General features: G+C 39.5%; 2 protein-coding genes across 2 annotated transcripts in view; both read left to right on the forward strand.

Moving 5' to 3' along the window:
- The window catches only part of tfpia (tissue factor pathway inhibitor a), a 46,862-nt gene extending 36,109 nt beyond the window's left edge, over positions 1 to 10,753 (forward strand). The window contains exons 3-7 of the mRNA XM_038720077.1: positions 3,321 to 3,497; positions 4,347 to 4,412; positions 4,756 to 4,806; positions 8,308 to 8,481; positions 8,722 to 10,753. Coding sequence (XP_038576005.1) covers positions 3,321 to 3,497; positions 4,347 to 4,412; positions 4,756 to 4,806; positions 8,308 to 8,481; positions 8,722 to 8,783 — 530 coding nt within the window. The 3' untranslated portion in view covers positions 8,784 to 10,753. The remainder of the gene's footprint in view (positions 1 to 3,320; positions 3,498 to 4,346; positions 4,413 to 4,755; positions 4,807 to 8,307; positions 8,482 to 8,721) is intronic.
- A 392-nt stretch (positions 10,754 to 11,145) lies between these two features.
- The window catches only part of calcrla (calcitonin receptor-like a), a 35,265-nt gene continuing 28,130 nt past the window's right edge, over positions 11,146 to 18,280 (forward strand). Inside the window, exon 1 of the mRNA XM_038720075.1 lies at positions 11,146 to 11,298. The gene's annotated coding sequence lies outside the window, so the exon portion shown is untranslated. The remainder of the gene's footprint in view (positions 11,299 to 18,280) is intronic.

An 18,280-nucleotide genomic window follows, 5' to 3' on the forward strand; every position in this document is an offset into this window, starting at 1 on the left:
ACAGCTCTGAAATAGAGAATGGTGAATAAATTTGAAGTGTTAGCCAGTAAACAGGTGGCTGATTAGAGGCAGAGTTTCTGGGTTATTGCACAGAAATTGTTCCTGACACTGTTCATCAGAGTCAGCTGGTCATCAGAGTGATGGCTTGTGGGAAGAAACTATTCCTGAGTCTGTTGGTTTTGGCGTACAGTGCTCTGTAGCGCCTACCAGAGGGGAGGAGCTGGAACAGGTTGTGTCCGGGGTGAGATGGATCTGCAGTGATGTTTCCTGAAGTCCTGAATGGAGGGCAGGTTGGCACCGATTATCTTTTCTGCCATCCCGACTGTCCGTTGTAGTCTGCTCCTGTCCTTTTTGGTGGCAGATCCAAACCAGATAGTCTTAAAAAGGTCATATTATGCATTTCGGCTTTTCCTTTATTGTGTTATATATCTTTTTGTGGATGTTATAGGTTTGCAAAGTGAAAAAGCCCAGAGTCCAGCCCAGAGGGAGTTCCCATCTCCCATAGAAAACACTGCTCTGAACTGCCTGAAAACAGCTTGTTTGTAGTCCAGCCTTTACTTCCGTAAACTATCTTCGTCACTTTGTAACACGCATCATAATGCTAACCTAGCGGCTAATCAGGCACTGGTGGAGAAACACACTGAGCTGCAGCACACAGTGACAAGACTAATTAATAACTTACCACTCTGAAACATCTTGCTCCAGTCTAGGTTGTGAAGATGGTTCAGGCTGTTTTGCCTGTTTTTAGCTATAGTTGCCGGCTTTGTTTTGGATCCCACTACCTTGCTTGTCAGGGCCCGCCGTACTCTGCTTCTGATTGGCTAGTAGTCCTTGCCTAGGGACTGCACATGTGCAACTACCAACAAAGACCAATCAGAAGTGAGATGCCTCACTCAGTAGCTAAAAAAGAGCGTTCAACACACAGGGTGAAAAGAGGTACTGCAGCAATGTGCAAATATAAATATGGTGTTTTGTGAAAATTAAACCATGTAAACCTATTCAGGTACTAAATACAAATATGAACCTGATAATCCATGTATTAGTAAATTTATGGTTGTAAAAATCACGATATTAAACTATGATCGTATCTTTATATATTGTGTATCAGTTGCCTCTGTAATATGATGTTCACGCTGAGTGAAACAATCAAAGTCTGAGTATTCTGTATGGACTGGGCATCATTTTAGACGCATCTTCCCAAAATACAGCCTTGGCATGTTTGGTGGGGTTTTTGCTTTGGAAACTTTGGGATCTCCACTATAATAAAGTTTAGTTGATCAAAGTCTGGGTTCACAGATTGACTTTGTACTGACTCACTCACTGGTGGGCCAGTGAGGTTTAAGAGGTTTACAAACTGGAGAACACATTTATAGGGTAAAATGCCTCATCACTGCATCATTTATTTAATCATGTAAAGAACCCACCTGTACTACATTGTCAGACTTCACATTACAGACATTTAAATCTTATCTGGAATTAAAACTGCAATATTTTTTGATAAATAAATCATTATCCCTCTGTGTGGTGGACCATACAGTACACTTGCCATGGTTGGACCAACTTCACCTACGCTGCTGCTTAGAAATCAGCCAGTCACGCCTTGCCAGTTTGCACCCGTCTTGGTTGACAATGCCAGTAAAGTCTGTTGGAACCCGGGCCAGTCCGCTGGAAGGGATGCATTTCACACCATGATGGTGATTGTGTTTCAGATTCAAATCAAGCAGGAGCCTGTCACTATCTTGTAAATCTTTTAGGTTTTGTGACAGCTTATTCAGATAAACAGCAGGGTCCCTGACAACCCTTCACAACAACTCTGCTGTGTTTCTCCATCTAGTGCTCCACGCTGCAGAAGGTGATACCATTTAAATTTACAGATTTCGGATTAAAGAGAATCTTAATGTAGTTTGTACGACAGATTTGAAGAACAAATAATTTCTAACTTTTCCGTTTACCTTTCAAAAGCATAAAGGTTGGATTGCCAAATAATAAGCTTTGCCATCAAGGAAAGGCAGACAAACAGGAACCAAAAATGTACTATTACAGCTACCTTACATCAACCTTACACAATGGAAGATGAACATCAAACTGTAGAGCTGTTATGCCCTGATCCCAATACTCCAAGACCCGAGGGTGATAATATATGCAACGAGTGGTAAGAAGCGAAACATGGAAAGTGAGAGCTGAGGAAAGAGGTAGAAGAGATATGAGAGAAAAAGCGGAGACCGAAGACATGGCAGAGGAGGTGATGTGGTTCACTGGAGACAAGGGAACATAAGGAAGTTCCTGCTGGAAGTATTGACTTTTTAGGTTGCAGAGTGAATATGAAACCTGTCTGGAGTGGAAATGTCACTGTACCGCAAGGGACACAGGAAGTGGGCTAGAGCAGCCAGTGATCATGAAGTGTATCATGGCCTATAGCTAATTCACTGGACCTCATACTGTACACAGGCTTTGAGCAAAGTACTATACTTAATCACAAGTTTGAGATATTTGTGCTTTATTTGAGTCTTTTCATTTCATGCCGCTTTATACACGACTACATTTCAGAGGGAAATATTGTGCATTTTACGTCACTACATTTGTCTGACAGCTTTAAACAAATTAATTTTTGCACACAAAACATAGAACAGGCTTTTACTTGAGAGTTTTGACAGTGTGGTATTACTACTTTTACTTAAGTAAAGGATCTGAATACTTCCTCCACCACTGCTTTGAGTAGCTACATCTTCCATCCCTGCATCTTTCTTATTGTGTCCCTACCTTTGTCTGCCCTTGTTTGGATTTTCTTCACTGTTTCATTAAACTGAGCATTCTTTCAAATGGGTCATTCACCACTCAAGGCTTTGCATCAGACATACAGGTATCAGCAAAAAACTATCATGGCTTTGTTGCAAGGCATTTCATGCATTTCATACAAGTAATTTACCAACCAGCACAATTGCTGTCACAGCGGAACTGAAAACTCAATCAAGGCAGTGAAGTCGTGTGTTTTTGATTCTATTTTTATTTTTTTTCTTCTTAAGGAAAGTCGATTTCAGAGTCATTGGAGCTTTATGTTCAGAGCAAAAATAACAGAAACTGAAAAGTCACATTGATCAATGCAAACAAAGTGAAGATGACTGTGTGGAATGCAGAAGCAAGTTTGGCAGTTCTGTCTGTCATAAATATTGTATTGTACAAGATGTAGCTGATGTGCACTTTGAGTATAGAGAAACAAAGACATTTCACACATTGACTATTCATTTATTTAGCAACAGTCTGCGTATTTAAGCGCTGTAATGGAGATGTTTCTTACAGTTTTCCCATTCTCCTTTTCCTAGATGACAAGAACCCGTGTCATTTGGACGAAGCTCCTGGTCCCTGTCGAGGGTTGCTGAAGCGCTACTTCTTTGACAGCAACAGTCAGCAGTGCAAGCCTTTCTTTTACGGCGGCTGCTTTGGGAATGCCAACAATTTCAAGACCTTGGCAGCGTGCAAGGCGAAATGTCAGAATCCAGGTAGGCCAGGTTGAACTTTTGATCTTTTACAGTAAAGACTGGCAAACACCCAAGCTGTCCGGACAGGAGCATTGTTAGGTTCTATTCAAAACCACATATTAAGTCTGGGTGGGTGTTGTGTGCAGCGGCTGTGAATGCTCCACATATGCTGTCATTTGATAGAAAATGGAAACAACATTATTCTAAGGCCTTATAAGAGGTCAAGTAAGCTGTACATGTCTGAACTGATTCCATGTTTACCTTGCAATCGTAAGCTTTTCAATTTGGCCAAACAGAAATAATTACTTTTCAGGCCTTTACCTAAAAGCAGTATGCCAGGTGGAATTTATATATTTCTGGGTTCACAGACAGCCAAGGCACAGCAGATCACAGTTGCTGCACAACAAATGAAAACTAATTTCAGGGTGGTGACATAATCAAAATAGTTCTACCTCAGAAAATTAACTTTCGGATGAATTTTAGCTGACCATGAAATCACACTCCACCTTGATTTAGCATTTAAATCGTTTTAAACTGACCAAAGCACACTCAATTATGCTAGACGTGGGCACGACTTAAAAGTCATTTAGATATTGGAATTGTCAAAGAAAATAACGAGTAAGTCGCTCAACTGTGACCAATTCTGTTCACAGGCCACGCTGCATTAAAAATCAATTGGAAAAGTTTGTGTTATATTTTAAAATGTTTGTATGGATAACAGTTTCAGATAGATGACTCTGTCTGTTTCATTAGTGGATTGTATCTGTTTGCAGACCAATACCTTTTCTAGTCTGACACTAATGACATTTAATATACTTAAATTATGATTGATCGCTGGGATTTAATGAGATTTTTTTTTTGTCTATATAGAAGAACCCACTAAGGCATCGGAAGTCTACACAAAATCCAGTGTTGTGCAACCAACCATAGTGACTGGTAGGACATCATCATCATAAGAATTACCCATCACATCAAAAGTGTGTGTGTTTAAGTAAATCACTCAGTCATGTGTAAACAGGTTTGAATTCAGTTTACCCTTAAAGTAAATGTTCAACATTTTGGGAAATACATATTTTTTGCACCTTTTCTCCTGAGAGGGATAATAGTGACACCACTGTGTGTATAGAGCCAGGAGGCAATTAGCCTAGCTTAGCATAAAGATTTTTGAACTTTAGAGAGAACCAAGCTCGGTCTTTCACCCTGTTTCCAGTATATTTCCTGAAATGTTGAACTATTCCTTGAAATGACTGATCGCTTGACATTCGTGTTTGTTTCTCAGGGGAACTGACCATAAAGGAACCTCAGGTGCAGCTGAATGACTCTAGTAAAGGTAAGAAAGTACGGCTCTGAAGTGTGTTCGGACAGAACTAAAGACACAGTGGGATTGCATATAATAATAATGGAAAGACACATCCGAACTGCAGTTCTTGGTGAGTTCTGAGATCAGTTAGAGGCTGAGATGCCACACTGATCACACGCGGTTGGTGCGTAAATTACTAGTCTGTATTTGGTGCACTGGCTCGACAATAAAAACACAGACTGTACCAGCCGTCCTGCGTGATGATGTGAGGCTGCCTTTTGCCTCTCAGCCTGAATAACAATATCAGATATTGGCCCAGTGTTACAGTTTTAAGTTTATCAGTGTGGAAAATACATTCCTACTAATATCTTTTTTTCTTGTTTCTTATGTAGATGAACTGTTATAAGGCATAATTAAATCATCATCCTGTCCTCAGAATAGCAACCAGGATGGTAAATGCTGAACTATACTTAAACCTCAACGCCAGCAAATCCAGTTCATTTATTAAACAAGTCTATGCCAATACCTTTACTGTGTTAGAATGAAATAAAATGTCATGGTGCAGTGATGCATAGGTGGTAGACAGCTTGCAAAATTGCTTCTGTTGTGCAAGGCAAAGGGCAGAAACAGAGTGCCTCAGTGTCTCCTCCCCGCAGCCCATTTGTCACACATTCCCACTTACTAATTTTTGGTATATTAGGAGTGAGGGGGCATATATCACTGTTGTCGTGTTCCAGAGGCTCTTTTGTTCAGGAGGTGCAGGAGGGCGCAGGGAGACCCTGGCCTGCTTCCCTCATCTCATTCAAAGAGTTATAATTCTAAGAATTCATTTCTTCACTCTTGTCAGAAAATATAGAGAGGTTCAGGATGTTAGCCTCAACAGTACTGCCTCCTAATCAGTCTATTTTTACGATGTCATCTCCAGCATGTGACAGAACTGTCTCTCAGAAACAATGGTGGCATCAAGGAAAACTGCTTGGAGGAACAATTCATTATTCAGATCCTAGATTAGACAGATTTAGTGGATGGTATTTGGTAATGATCATGCCAGTAATACATACACATGTTACATTTGTTTTTCACTACTGAACTGAAATGGAGCATTTGAATTTCAAAGTCACAATAGCTTGAAAATGAGCATTATAGAATAAGCATACATCTTGAGTATGGTGCCTTTTACCAAGCACATGTTGCATTGTTGAAACCAAAGACTGACATCTTGTGGCTATATTATGAAGTGCACTTTAGTGTCAGTGGGAGCAGCTGTAATGTCCTTGTCTAACTAGTGAAACATAAACTACTCCTAAAATAAAGCAGCTCTGGTGTTACGGCTTCTAAAAACATTCACATGCAGGCAGTAGGCCAAAAATATTGTACTGCTACTACTGTTACAAATATTAATTTACAGAACTAATCTTGAATGATTTTGCTTTTGAAGTTTTCTCACTTGTGCAGTTTTGTGTTTGCTTGGATGAATTTTAAGTTGTTGTGCTTTGAAGTGAAGCATTTTGTGGATTTGTGCCAGGTCCACCACAGACTGAACGCCCTGAAATGATGACAAGAATTAAGAAAACCATTGTGTTTTTTTGTGCCATGTTCCTTGTTTGAGACATGATACAAAATGTTTGGTGCGACACATTATCACATCTGTAGAGTCACAATTGTAATGTTTTGTTACTAGGGTGCATTTTCCTTAAGCGATGGTTGAACACGTTAACAATCAATAACTGATTAAGATGTAAAGCTGGACGTCTTTTTCTCAATTGAAGATTTATTTAACAATTCTAGCGGTAAATAAGTTATGTGAAACAATCATTCATGAAGCTCAAACAATTTAAACGGACATACCTAAAACTTCACCTACGCCTACTCCGTTTACCGGCCTGGTGTGGGAACACATTTTGACAAATCTACGCAGGTCCCAATTAAACGCCTGGTTCTTTGGATGTATAAAACCCCTTAAATCCCGCGGGGTCGCCTGCTTTAGCTGCTTCTGAGCTACTCAGATCGTTACAACAAATATTAATGTTTAAACGTATGATCAATATGTCAGTATGAACATGCTAAACATCGTTAGATCGGTTAGATTCCCCACAATTCAATAGTTCAGTTCATTTAACGGAAACAACAAGCCCCAAATTCTTCTAGATTTACCGGTGTAACCTGCATGGTACAAGAATGTGGACTCTCGTTACTTTTGAAGCGCTCGTTAAGTCTGAATATGTCCCTTCCTTGATTATTTATATATTTCTTCAGTCTGTGAGGGTCCACCCATCAAAAGAATCAAAACAGCTTTTCATAAAAATGAATCCGAGTTGTGAATCCTGCCATGTGAAGTCCATCGCTCTCTGTCTGCTAACTTCTGCCACACTTCTCTCATCCTGCACCCTGTTGTTGTTTTCCTTACGTTGCTGCCTTCAAAATAAAAGCGCATAAGCCGTCTGTCGGAGCTAGATCAAATGAATGACGTGTATTTGATATTATTGGATAATTTTTATACAAGTAATATTCTGTTTGAAATAAATAAACTGTTTCATAGTAGCCTATTTCAGTTTTGTGCGAGAGGAATTAAAGGCCTGTCCCTTATGGACACCTGTCCTAAATAAAGTCAGGGTCAATTCAGTGATTTTATCAAATAAAAACCCGGGCTATAAATCAAAGTTTTACTGTAATAATAAAACAAATGGGCTTCTAGCTAACACTGTTATGACTGTTGGGACAACATTGTTACAACATTGATGTTGTACTGGATCTGTATTTTAAGACGGTGTTGCAATATTTTAATTTAACACTGTCCTCTTTTACAGTGTAATGCTGGCAGTTCATTGATTACTGATCAATCAATAACATCTCTTTGTTACTAATGATTATATCAATAATATTAACACTATCATTATTTATTTACACCATTGTCACAATGAATCAATTTCTCAATTGTTCCAATTAACCCCTGTTGACCCCAACAAATAAAGTAATAATGAGTTAAATATTTGACCTAGTCCATAGTGTTGACCTCTGAAAAGCAGGGTCATTCCTTTGTGGGAAAGACCACTCACGCTTGCTAACAAGCTTTCCTACAACTCGTCAGCTACAGCTGTGTTTCTCACCATGAAGAAAGCTACAGAATAAATCAGAGAGGACAGCGTACACAGCCCCGGGGCACGCCACGATTACAACTCTCACTTCTTCAAATCTGTCAAGTCAAGACATTCAGACCCTGGACAAAATCTATTCCAAAAGCAGACTGGAGGAGGATATGATGAGGATATGAACCCATGTGGAGTTAAAATCGAAGAAGATGTTCATTCGTCTTCAGGTGCTTTAGGATCATGGTATCCTCCACCCCCTTTCTGGCCCTATATTCGATCTGGAATGGATCCAAGTGATCCAAAAACATAATGACATGATATCATTTAAATGTCAATAAATAGCAGTTTGGGTCCAGACTAATTGTTAAAGAAGGATCGATAATTAACATAATTATCAGTTGCAGCCCCGATTTAAGACATTGATATTTTCTGTGATTTACAGAGCTGTGCTTCAGTCCTGTGGACAGTGGAACATGTCACGGTAAAGAGGAGAGGTTTGCATACAACCCCAAGACCAAACGATGCAAGTCGTTTTTCTACAGTGGTTGCGGGGGAAACAAGAACAACTTCATAACCCGGAGAAGCTGTTTTAGAAATTGCATTCGAAGAAGAAACGGTATGATTATTTATTTATTATATAAATAATTCATTATATTATTTATAAATGCGTGTTTCCATTCCAAACTCAAATTGAATTCATTACTTTGTTTTTCTTTAATTGTAGACAGCACATGTATAGACTTTAAAAGTGATAACTGCTTGGTTTCTCATTGTGAGCTACAAAGTGTATTTTGCCATCTTTTAAGAAAATCACAAAATTAAAATGACTTAATATTGTTACTGTGTTCTGTTGCAGCTCAACAGTTGATCCGGATAAAGAAGAAAAACATCAACAACCTTGTTCATCGTTCAATCTGAACACTTTCTCTCTACATTAAATCCTGCACTGGTGGGGAGCCACCTGTATTTATGTGCATATTTTGTTTTTAGCTTTACTCATATCTATTGTTTTGTAGTGCTACAGTAAAATCTTTTGCAGTGTACCTGAAATAGCTTTGGAGTGACTGAATGGAGTTATCATCCACATTATTTCAAAACTCATTGACAAAAAACTCAGTTGTTTTGCCGATGTCTAAGTATAGCAGCTCTCTACATTTACGCTCTGTTTTATCTGTGCATTTGTATAAACGATGACGTCTGTTTATTTTAACAGTTTCAAGGCACAGTTAGGATCATAGTGATGAAAACATTTCACTGTAAAATTTTTTTTGTGAGACACCAAAGTTGCAGCAAAACAAAATGAATGCTTCTCCTGCGTATTTACAGTGTATATACAGTAACTGATGCTTTTCTACAATGGTTTTGGTACAGCTCCGCTACTGTTAATCAATGCAGACAACAGCATTAGCAGATTAAATTTGTGGACAACCCTTATTATATATAATATAATATATTCTAGGATCAACAATAACAATAATATAGAATGTTTTCAGACAAACACGTTAATCAAGATGAACATGCGGACACAGATATAAATCAATATGAACAAAGTAACGACTGTTTTGATTTTTGTTATATTAAACTGAACACGTTTGTTCTCTCTTTTTAATCAGTATTATGCACTTTCGTAAATCATCATTGCAGCCCTGCTGGTGTTGTTGGCAAGGACAAACAGAGGGAGGCAGTGTTGTGTAAAGTAAGTTTTCAAAGAAAACACTGGTCTCTCCTGGCTGCACAGTATCCGCCGCATGTTATGAATTAGACTGTAAGGTTCTATATAATACATTTGAACAACCTTTTTATCTTTCCTCACGTTGTATCTGTTTTATTTCAAATATGTCTTTTTGTATGTAAAGATTAATAGTAAAATGCAAATAGTGTTGTAATGGAGATCCCATAGTTTCCCATAGGCCTAACAAATTCTTAAAAGCTTTTTCAGAAGAGCAAAAACAATGTACGGCTTCAACAACTGTCAACAATTCAAAATCTGAGGAAGAAAATGCAATGACAGTGGTAATGATCAAGATTCTACAGTTTTTATCCCATTGAAACAATACCTTGAAAGTAATTTTAAAAGTCACTAAATGAAAGCCAACTGTGTCGAGCAACCTTTGCGGGCCTCTCCCTGTGGCTGTAGTTACCAGTGGAAAAACTGATTCCAGTATTTTGGAGATTTTTTGAGGTTTTTTTTAGGATAAATAGATGCAAAACATAAATGATTCAGTATTTCCCCATGTAATTCCAGTTTGGACAAAGCTTTGCCATAGCGTTTAGATCGTTAGGTTGGAAAATAAAATTTACACAATAAGCCTACCTTAAAGCTGCACAAGTCAATACAATATTTCATATTAACATCACGTCCTTGTGTCCTGTGAGAATAATCACAGGACTGTGCAGTTCCCCTCAGCTCTTCAGAGTAGGCTATTTGAGTGTCTTTCAGCTCATTGTTTTGGTTTTACAGCACCCAATTTTACTGTTTAACTCCCAAGGCCCAATCCCATTGTCCACCCTCACAGACTCACAGACTTTGAGGCGCGTTCCCGGGAAGTACTTGAGGGCTTAGGGGGGACATTGGGATAGGGCCTAACTGCTCTGATAAACATGGTTACTTACACTACCTGCCCAGCACAAAATGGCAGACTAGCTGTGAACACAGTCAGCAAGATCTTTCCCTCAGGAGTTGGTGGAGTCCAAAACAGAGGTAAGAGGAGAGTGAATATTGGAGTCATGTTCCAAATGAATGCTAATGTTGCTCAATATCTGCTGCATGTATGTAACATGTTTACCAACAACTGTATTTTTGGTTTATAATGTTGTGTTTTTAACTTTACTGGTAACATTTAGGGAATAAACCACTCAGCTTTAATAAAAAAATCCAAATGGTTAAACGTTTGTTAATTTATGTTTATGTCTGTTAGCTGTTTAAGTTGTAAGCGGGAAAACATGACATCAATACTTCTAAAAGTCATCCTCCTTGCCTTTCTTTATCACCTATTAGAACTAGTGAGTGGTCCAGCGGCTTAAAGTGGTCAGCTGAAAAAATGACGAGATCATTAAAACATGTAGTTTTTCTGCTGAGGTGCCAATGAGCAAGACACTGCTGTGCACGTTGTGTGTGCATGTGGGGGAGGACTCCATGAGCCACATTTTAACAGACCAAACTGCAGTTTGTGGGAGTTCAGCGGTAAGCCACCCTGCCTCAGCTCCCAGGTCCTCAGCTGTAGGCTACAGTGTGATGATGTAACAGGAAGTAGTGGGTTGCCTTCCAACGTCAACCTGACTGACGCTTCAGCTGCGCTCATTGATCGCCGGAGGTCCGCTGTGTTTGGAGCTCTCGCTGCGCTGTGCCGAAGACAGAAGACGCTTGAGGGACTGCCCGTGAGAGTTTATTCCAGTTTAAACCTCCTGCGCTGCTGCTGGATTTTACTCTCTGGTAGGACGCGCTGAAATGATGTGTGACTTGTGTGCGATGCGCTATGTTGCAGTGTTTTCTGGGCCATTTGATCTGCAGTGATGTCGAGTAGAATTAATGCAGACTTTACAATAAATGTTGCTCATCGATGTGTGTTTAAATCGAGGTCATCTCAACCGTATTTGCGTAGATTAGAGTTAATTAACAGAATATGTTGTAAATGCCCTCGATCCACAAACGTCGGGAACACCAGTATGAGCATCTATAAGTGGGTCCAGTTAATCTGCATTGTGCTTCTGTCAAAAGATGGATGTGAAAAATCTGGATGTGATAGAAGGATCTATATCTATCTATATATGTAGATACATATATATAGTGTATAGTATATAGTGTTGTCGGGTGATGTATTGAGAGTTTAGTCGATGCATGCTTTATGGTGATGCGTAAAAGCATTTAAAGGGAATATAGTTACGCTGCATTTTTTTAAAGGCACAGCTTAGGTGAACATTGTTGCTAGCCTACTGTATAGGCAATAAACTCGTTTTTATTTATCATTTTTTATGTCGGCTTGCATGCTGACTCAGCTATGGCTGACTATACAGCCACGGGTTGCTCATGCACAATCTACCAGACTTGACAGCCGTTCTATAGATAAAATAATCACTTTTAAACTTGGCCTATAGGAAGGGATGACATACACGCAGGCTTTTCAGATTGATTCAACTGGAAAGCAAGCTCCATTCAGCGCTGAAGCTTTGATGCAAGCGGCGGGCACTGGTTGCTAAATCATCTGCATGGTTACATAAGCAGCAGATTTGGACATGCTGGAAGTTTGTGGGCTGGACAGTGAAAACGAAAAGGACGACGAAGGTGAATGATGGTGATGATGTTAAAGTGTAGGAGGCGGGTATTATTACATGTCACCATTGGCAGAGTTTACTGCGCTGAGGAAAGACGCACTGGAGTCACTGTAGCGGAGGTGGAAGAGCAGAAGCAGCTCCCAAGAATATGTGTTACTCATTGCCAAGTTTGCGGATTGGTTTCTGTCAAACATGAGAGAATTCTGCTGTTGCAAGCAATACTGCAGATTTCTCATGGGTTTTGCAGTTATGAAGTGGACGGAATGATTGTGTACTAACTACAGTTTAAATTTATTGATGGTAAATGGGAAAATAAAGCAATTATCAAAGCTGATTGTGTAAAACAAAATCAAGTTAGCACGTGTGTATGTGCTGTTTTAATATGCTGCTGTGCCTTTAAACTTAATTTCAAATAGTTTTACATGTTTAAAACCTTGCAAGAAATAACCTTGGAGTTAAAGTACACACACACACACAGTCACACTCACAATATCTGTGCCTTAAAACAGAAACAAAACACAGGCTATGTATAGTTTGGTAAACTAAAACCACTTAGATCAGGAAATATTGTGTTCAAAAGAAAATAGTAACTGTTGGACCATTAAAACGTGACTGCTTAAAGCCACTGCAAACTTTTTTTTACGACTAAATAAATAAACACTGAAGTTTTGTAAAAACAACAACTAAAAAACAAGATTAACTCTTAAAAATCTAAAATTTGCTAATCCGCTTCATCAGGACTGTGTGGGTGTGGTTTGATTTTCTAGTGGCCGGGCCTACAATATGCATGAACTGATTGTGCAGTGGGGATGTCATGCAACCCAGCAGGTTCAACCCCCAAACTGTCACACTGAGTGTTTACTGTCCAAGACCAGAAAACAGCCATTAAATGTGGGACAGACAAAGGTCTTGGCAGCATAGTTCCTAAAGCCCTTGCGATCTCCATGGTATAGTGGATCTGTTAAAGCAATGGCATTTAGATTGTGGTAGTGGAATCTCATTCACACTGTGGTACATCGGGGTTGGATTTAGGATCACTTCTTTGCAGTCAAGCAGCAAAGAGGCAAACCATTTTGGAGCAGTTGTTGTGATTCTGCCGTGATACTGTAAAGCAATTTTGCAGTGATTACTGGATGTGTAACTGATGCTATTGCAGGGGACACTGCTGGAAACCAACTCTGATGAGTGCAAAAGGACACCCAATTCAGATGAGTAATAACAATTCTCATGAAACTTAACCCCTCGTAAATCATCGGGGCACACTGGGCTTCTGCAGTCTGCATCTTATTGATTTACCTCCTATCTTCCCCAGCCTTGTTGTGGACACTGTAAGAGCTCTCATATATATTTATTAAGGGATGTGACCACCAGTTTCATTTTCTTCCAGCATCTTTTACTGTCTGTCAAACTCATTCAAGTTGAACCTTCATTGTGTGGCAGCTCGGATCAAATCATCAGCCCAAGTATATACAAAATGTGTTTTTCTTGTGTGCTTACCCCAGGCTGAAGTTATCGTGTTACAAAAAAGCACAATGATGTACATATGCACCAGTCTCAAAGAGCTCCCCTCAGGTTCTGGATTCAGTTTCGGGGATGTGAAACCTTTTGAGGTTATTTTTCCGCTCATGCATTATGGAGGGTCATTTTTTCCCCCCCTCTCCAGCCTAATTTCAGCACACAAGGTGCCTGGTGAGACCTGTCACGGGCTAATGTCTTCAGGAGCAGCATCTGGGGAGCCTTGTCTGTGTGCAGTGGTTGGCAGGATGAGCTGTTGTGCTTTTTTGGTGGTGGAGAGAGGACAGTGGAAAGAGGCTGTGCGGTTTCTAAGGGTGTTCCATGTTTGTGTGAGCTAAACAAACCGTCAGTGACATATGCTTCCAGATTTATTGTGTGGGAGGGGGCTTCTGGCATACAGAATAGAGGAAATGGTCCCTGGAAAGCTCTTTGTGTCTGTTTGTCTTACAAAGGTGAACCTCTGCACTGTATAGTTGTCATTGTTTGAATTCTTTCTGCTGGCAAGATATAGAGGAGGACTCCGTAACTAGTGAAGCACCTATTTAAAATTTTTACATTCAAACATTCAAATGCCAAGCCACTATGCAAAAGCTCCCTTTCCAGCCTGCAAACACTGCATGGACCTCTCTTTCACCCTTAATTTTCTGCTGCTATGAGCAACTCTGTCTGCAGCAGACATTTCTGTTGGATCTCCATTTAGCTCATTTACCCCACTGTGTAAATGTGACTATTATTATTGTCAAACTAAGGCTGCCGAAAGCTGTGCCTAAAACTTCTCCCTATTATTGCAGTTAATTGGATTCCAAGGTTAATAAATGTTTCAAATTACTTTGTTCCCTCTTAAAAAGCACAGATTATTATTGTCCATGCTCTTTATACTGGTCATTATCACAACTCATAGCATGACCTGAATACTCTCTGTACTCTCGTGTTATTTTAGGTAACTAGCCAACATCACATATTTGCACGTTCTTAAGCTTGCAACACGTAACGTACTATCATGTTTATTTTGTGCACGCATGCCAATGTAACATTATCTACAGCATACATATCCGCTGTGTCTTCTCCAGAGATGTAGTCAGTACAGGACAGTAACCTGCATTTTATACATTTACAAAGATAGAGAAAATAGAGCTCCTGTTCCTGAATGTGTTTTTGTTTAGTGTATACAAAGGTTATTATTAAGCATTAACAGAAAGCTGGAAAGCCATTACCTTCCCATTTTTTGGTGCTCAAGTTGAGAACTGCCAGTAAAAACATTTTTTGTGTTATATCACATGTACATGGTCCGTCTACACAGGAACCCTTTCAGTCACATTTTTCAGTCGTCCTCATGCAAATTCTTGTCTCACAAACATGATCACATGTTTTGTTCTGCACCTTGTTTGTTATTGCTGCTAATGTCAGTTTGCAGGCTAGTTAGCTAATTAGCTAGCGTGTTGCAGAATGCTAAAGAAAACAAAAATATACCTATAAATAATAAACTGATGAAACACCGTCTTTCTGTGGCTTGTAGGTTAAAGTGCAAGATTGTTTACTTTGTGTCTCCATTCACTTCCCACAATCCCGTCCGCAAGCTATGCAAGGAGAAGGGTCCAGCTGCAGCCTGCAGACAAACGTGACGGAAGTTGAAACTTCCATATATGGTTTGTCCCAGAAGCCACCGCGCACAAAACGTGATGACCTTTATCTCGGTCACTCAGTTGAAGCATAGCCGATAAATAAAAAAAAAAGAGCCCTTAAAAAAGAGGTCAACGTAATAATCAGCGTTAATTTTTACTATCCTATAACTATATATTATTAATATAGTATGTTAATACTATAATTGCAAATTATAATAATCTGCAAATATTTTTTGTTGCATATTTTATTTGTTTCAAAGTGATTTTAAGTTTCACGAACCAAGAATACTGTGTAACGTTACATCACGAGCCAGATGTATCTTGATTTATGTTAAAACTTTACAACATTACTGAGAATTTAATGATAGAATAACATCGTTACGAACATTAATAGTATCGTTCTGCTGTTGCTGGACACGCCGCTGTGTTGGCCACTGTCTGTGTGCCTGGGGGAGCTAACTGGAGTTAGCTGGCTAACTATTCCTGACAGCCCCCCCTATGTATATTACTCTTACCCTAACCATCACAGGGTGTGTGCCTAAAGTTATTGATTGTATGCATGTTGACCGGTTAACCCTATAGCGGCCTTACAGGCGACGTGCTAGCAGAGTGGGTTAACCTCCATTGTGTTGCTGTAAAGCCTCCGGTAACGTTACTGCAGCTATATAACATTGACACCCGTCGGCACCATGGTCGGCACTTGCGGAGCTTCTCAACTCCGAAAACATTTGAACACATTTTTCGATTTGCCGTAAATTTTCGTAAAACTGCTGATATTCGAAATTTACACAATTGATTTCTCGCCTAAAAACTCCTCAGAAGTGTATTTAAAGTTCTGTTGTTGGTCTCTAAAGAATAAAACAGTTTGCATTAGGATCTATACTGTACGTGAGCCGAGATAAATGTCATCACGTTTTGAGCGCAATGTCTTCTGGGACAAACCATATTTGGAAGTTCAACTTCTGCAGCTGGATATACTTGTATGGAAGGGCTACGCACGTACTAATAGGAGTTACAACAGTAACTGCTTTTTTTTAATCTTACAATCAGCCTTTTCTATTGGCTACAAAGAATCCTGCTGCTGTGAGTGGTGGCATTGGTGGTTCCATTTTCCCAGTACTCTTTTTTCATAGTAGCTCACTCATGCAAGCAGTTAAATGTTTTTGTAACACAAATGCAAGGCATACTGAGTAACTTAAGCCTGTTAGTAAGGACATGAACCGCTACCTTGGAGGTCAAGTCTATGGCCCACAGAAAGCACATGGAGGATATTCCTTGGCTTCCTTGGGGCCGTCTTCAGTTCCAGGGTTATTTTTGTTGCGGCAATAACAGTAGGGAACCACTTTCACCAGTCTTGGAAGACCCACTGTTTCTGTTGTCTGGACTCCAGTGTTCTTAAAGAGATGTAATCAGAACTTTCGAAAATCTCTACCTTAACATATTTGTAATTTGTCATTGCTTGAGTTGACAAACCACAGCACTCTAACTATCTTCCTGCTCATATATGTTGTTTTTTTGTGGCTGTGGTCAATGTCTGTAGCAAAGTTTGTCACATATGTCTTGGAAATTTGAGAATTCCTTTTGCTAACACAGAATGTGTTTGCAGAGCTTTGAAATGTTTGGATGGATAGAATGACACTGAACATAGGGAGGATTAGTGAATGGTGCTTGACTAGCTTGCAGAGAGATCCCAAAGGGCATCTTTCCGGGCTTATATTGTTTCCACGAGCAGAAGAAAAACAGCTGTTAATTGAGCTGAAGCGCTGTTGATGAAATCCACTGATACGTAGAACCATTTCCCTCTCCCCAAATGAAATCTGAAAGAAAGAACATGTAAACACCCATTTAAACTCTCAGGGCAATTCATAGCCTGAAAACCCCGTCCGACCGTATGCCAGTTTAATGACTACTAATTGCTGCAACAAATACAGCCATGAAACTAAAATCTGAGAATAGCAACAGCCAGTTAGGATGCAGAAATATCTCAGAAAGGAACAAATAACCTGCTGAGAAGGCTTAAGCTATTGTGTTAACCACAGCACTTAATGCATTTGACAAGGGGAATCAAGTGACCTGTGAAAATGTGGCTTCATGTAGTGGAAAGAATTGTTGGAATTAGCCACACTTTCCCACCAGACTGTACTGTATGCTTCAGGTTAAGCAGTGAGCACATGCTCAGTAGGTTAGGCTATTTTAATCACATCCTAGCAGCACTATAGTTACGCTGCATCAAAACATTTACATTAACACCAAAGAGAATTGCTAGCCGCTATGCAGGTGCAATGTATGACGGAGCCTGGTTTATTTTTAACCAGTGTATTTTTATCAAAGTATTTGTGCTATTTTTTCCTTTGCGTAGACTAGAGGCCTCTGAAATGGGATCATAAACTTTCTATGGTAAGACCTCAACTAGTCTTAAACCTTCTAAATGACTACAGTGTTTGTGATGTTTTATTTTCTTTGGTCATGTTTAAATAATGGTCGTATGGTACTGAAACTGATTTGAGATGAAGAGGGGAAATGTTATCTTTTAAGCAACTAGTGACATGCCTGTTGTGATACAACTGCATGCTCATCAGTGTTTGGTATCATCTTTAAGAAAAAAACATTCTCACCAGCAGTTAGATGAGAAGATTAATAGCACTTTCATGTTTGTATGGTAAATATGCAGGCTGCCTATAGCCAGGAGACAGTTAGCTTAGCATAGCCTTGCTCTGTCCAAAGGTACATGAAAAAAGATCTGCCTACCAGCACCTCTAAAACTCACCAATTAACTTGTTACATCTCATTTGTTTAATCCGTATAAAAGCTAAAGAGTAAAAACATGAAGCTGTGGCTTTATGGAGCATTATGTGCTGGACTATAGGAAATTGTCATTTTTGCACTTTGGTTTCGTATGGATTTAACAATTAGATATAACGTGTTTATTAGTGAGCTTTAGAGGTACTGGTCGGCAGATTTTGTTACCTTTGGTACCACAGTGAAAAAGTACTCCATTACAAGGAA

The sequence above is a fragment of the Micropterus salmoides genome, unplaced genomic scaffold (assembly GCF_014851395.1).
Source record: "Micropterus salmoides isolate LMB-PRFRI ecotype aquatic unplaced genomic scaffold, ASM1485139v1 Ms_hic_scaffold_15, whole genome shotgun sequence".
Lineage (NCBI taxonomy): Eukaryota > Metazoa > Chordata > Actinopteri > Centrarchiformes > Centrarchidae > Micropterus > Micropterus salmoides.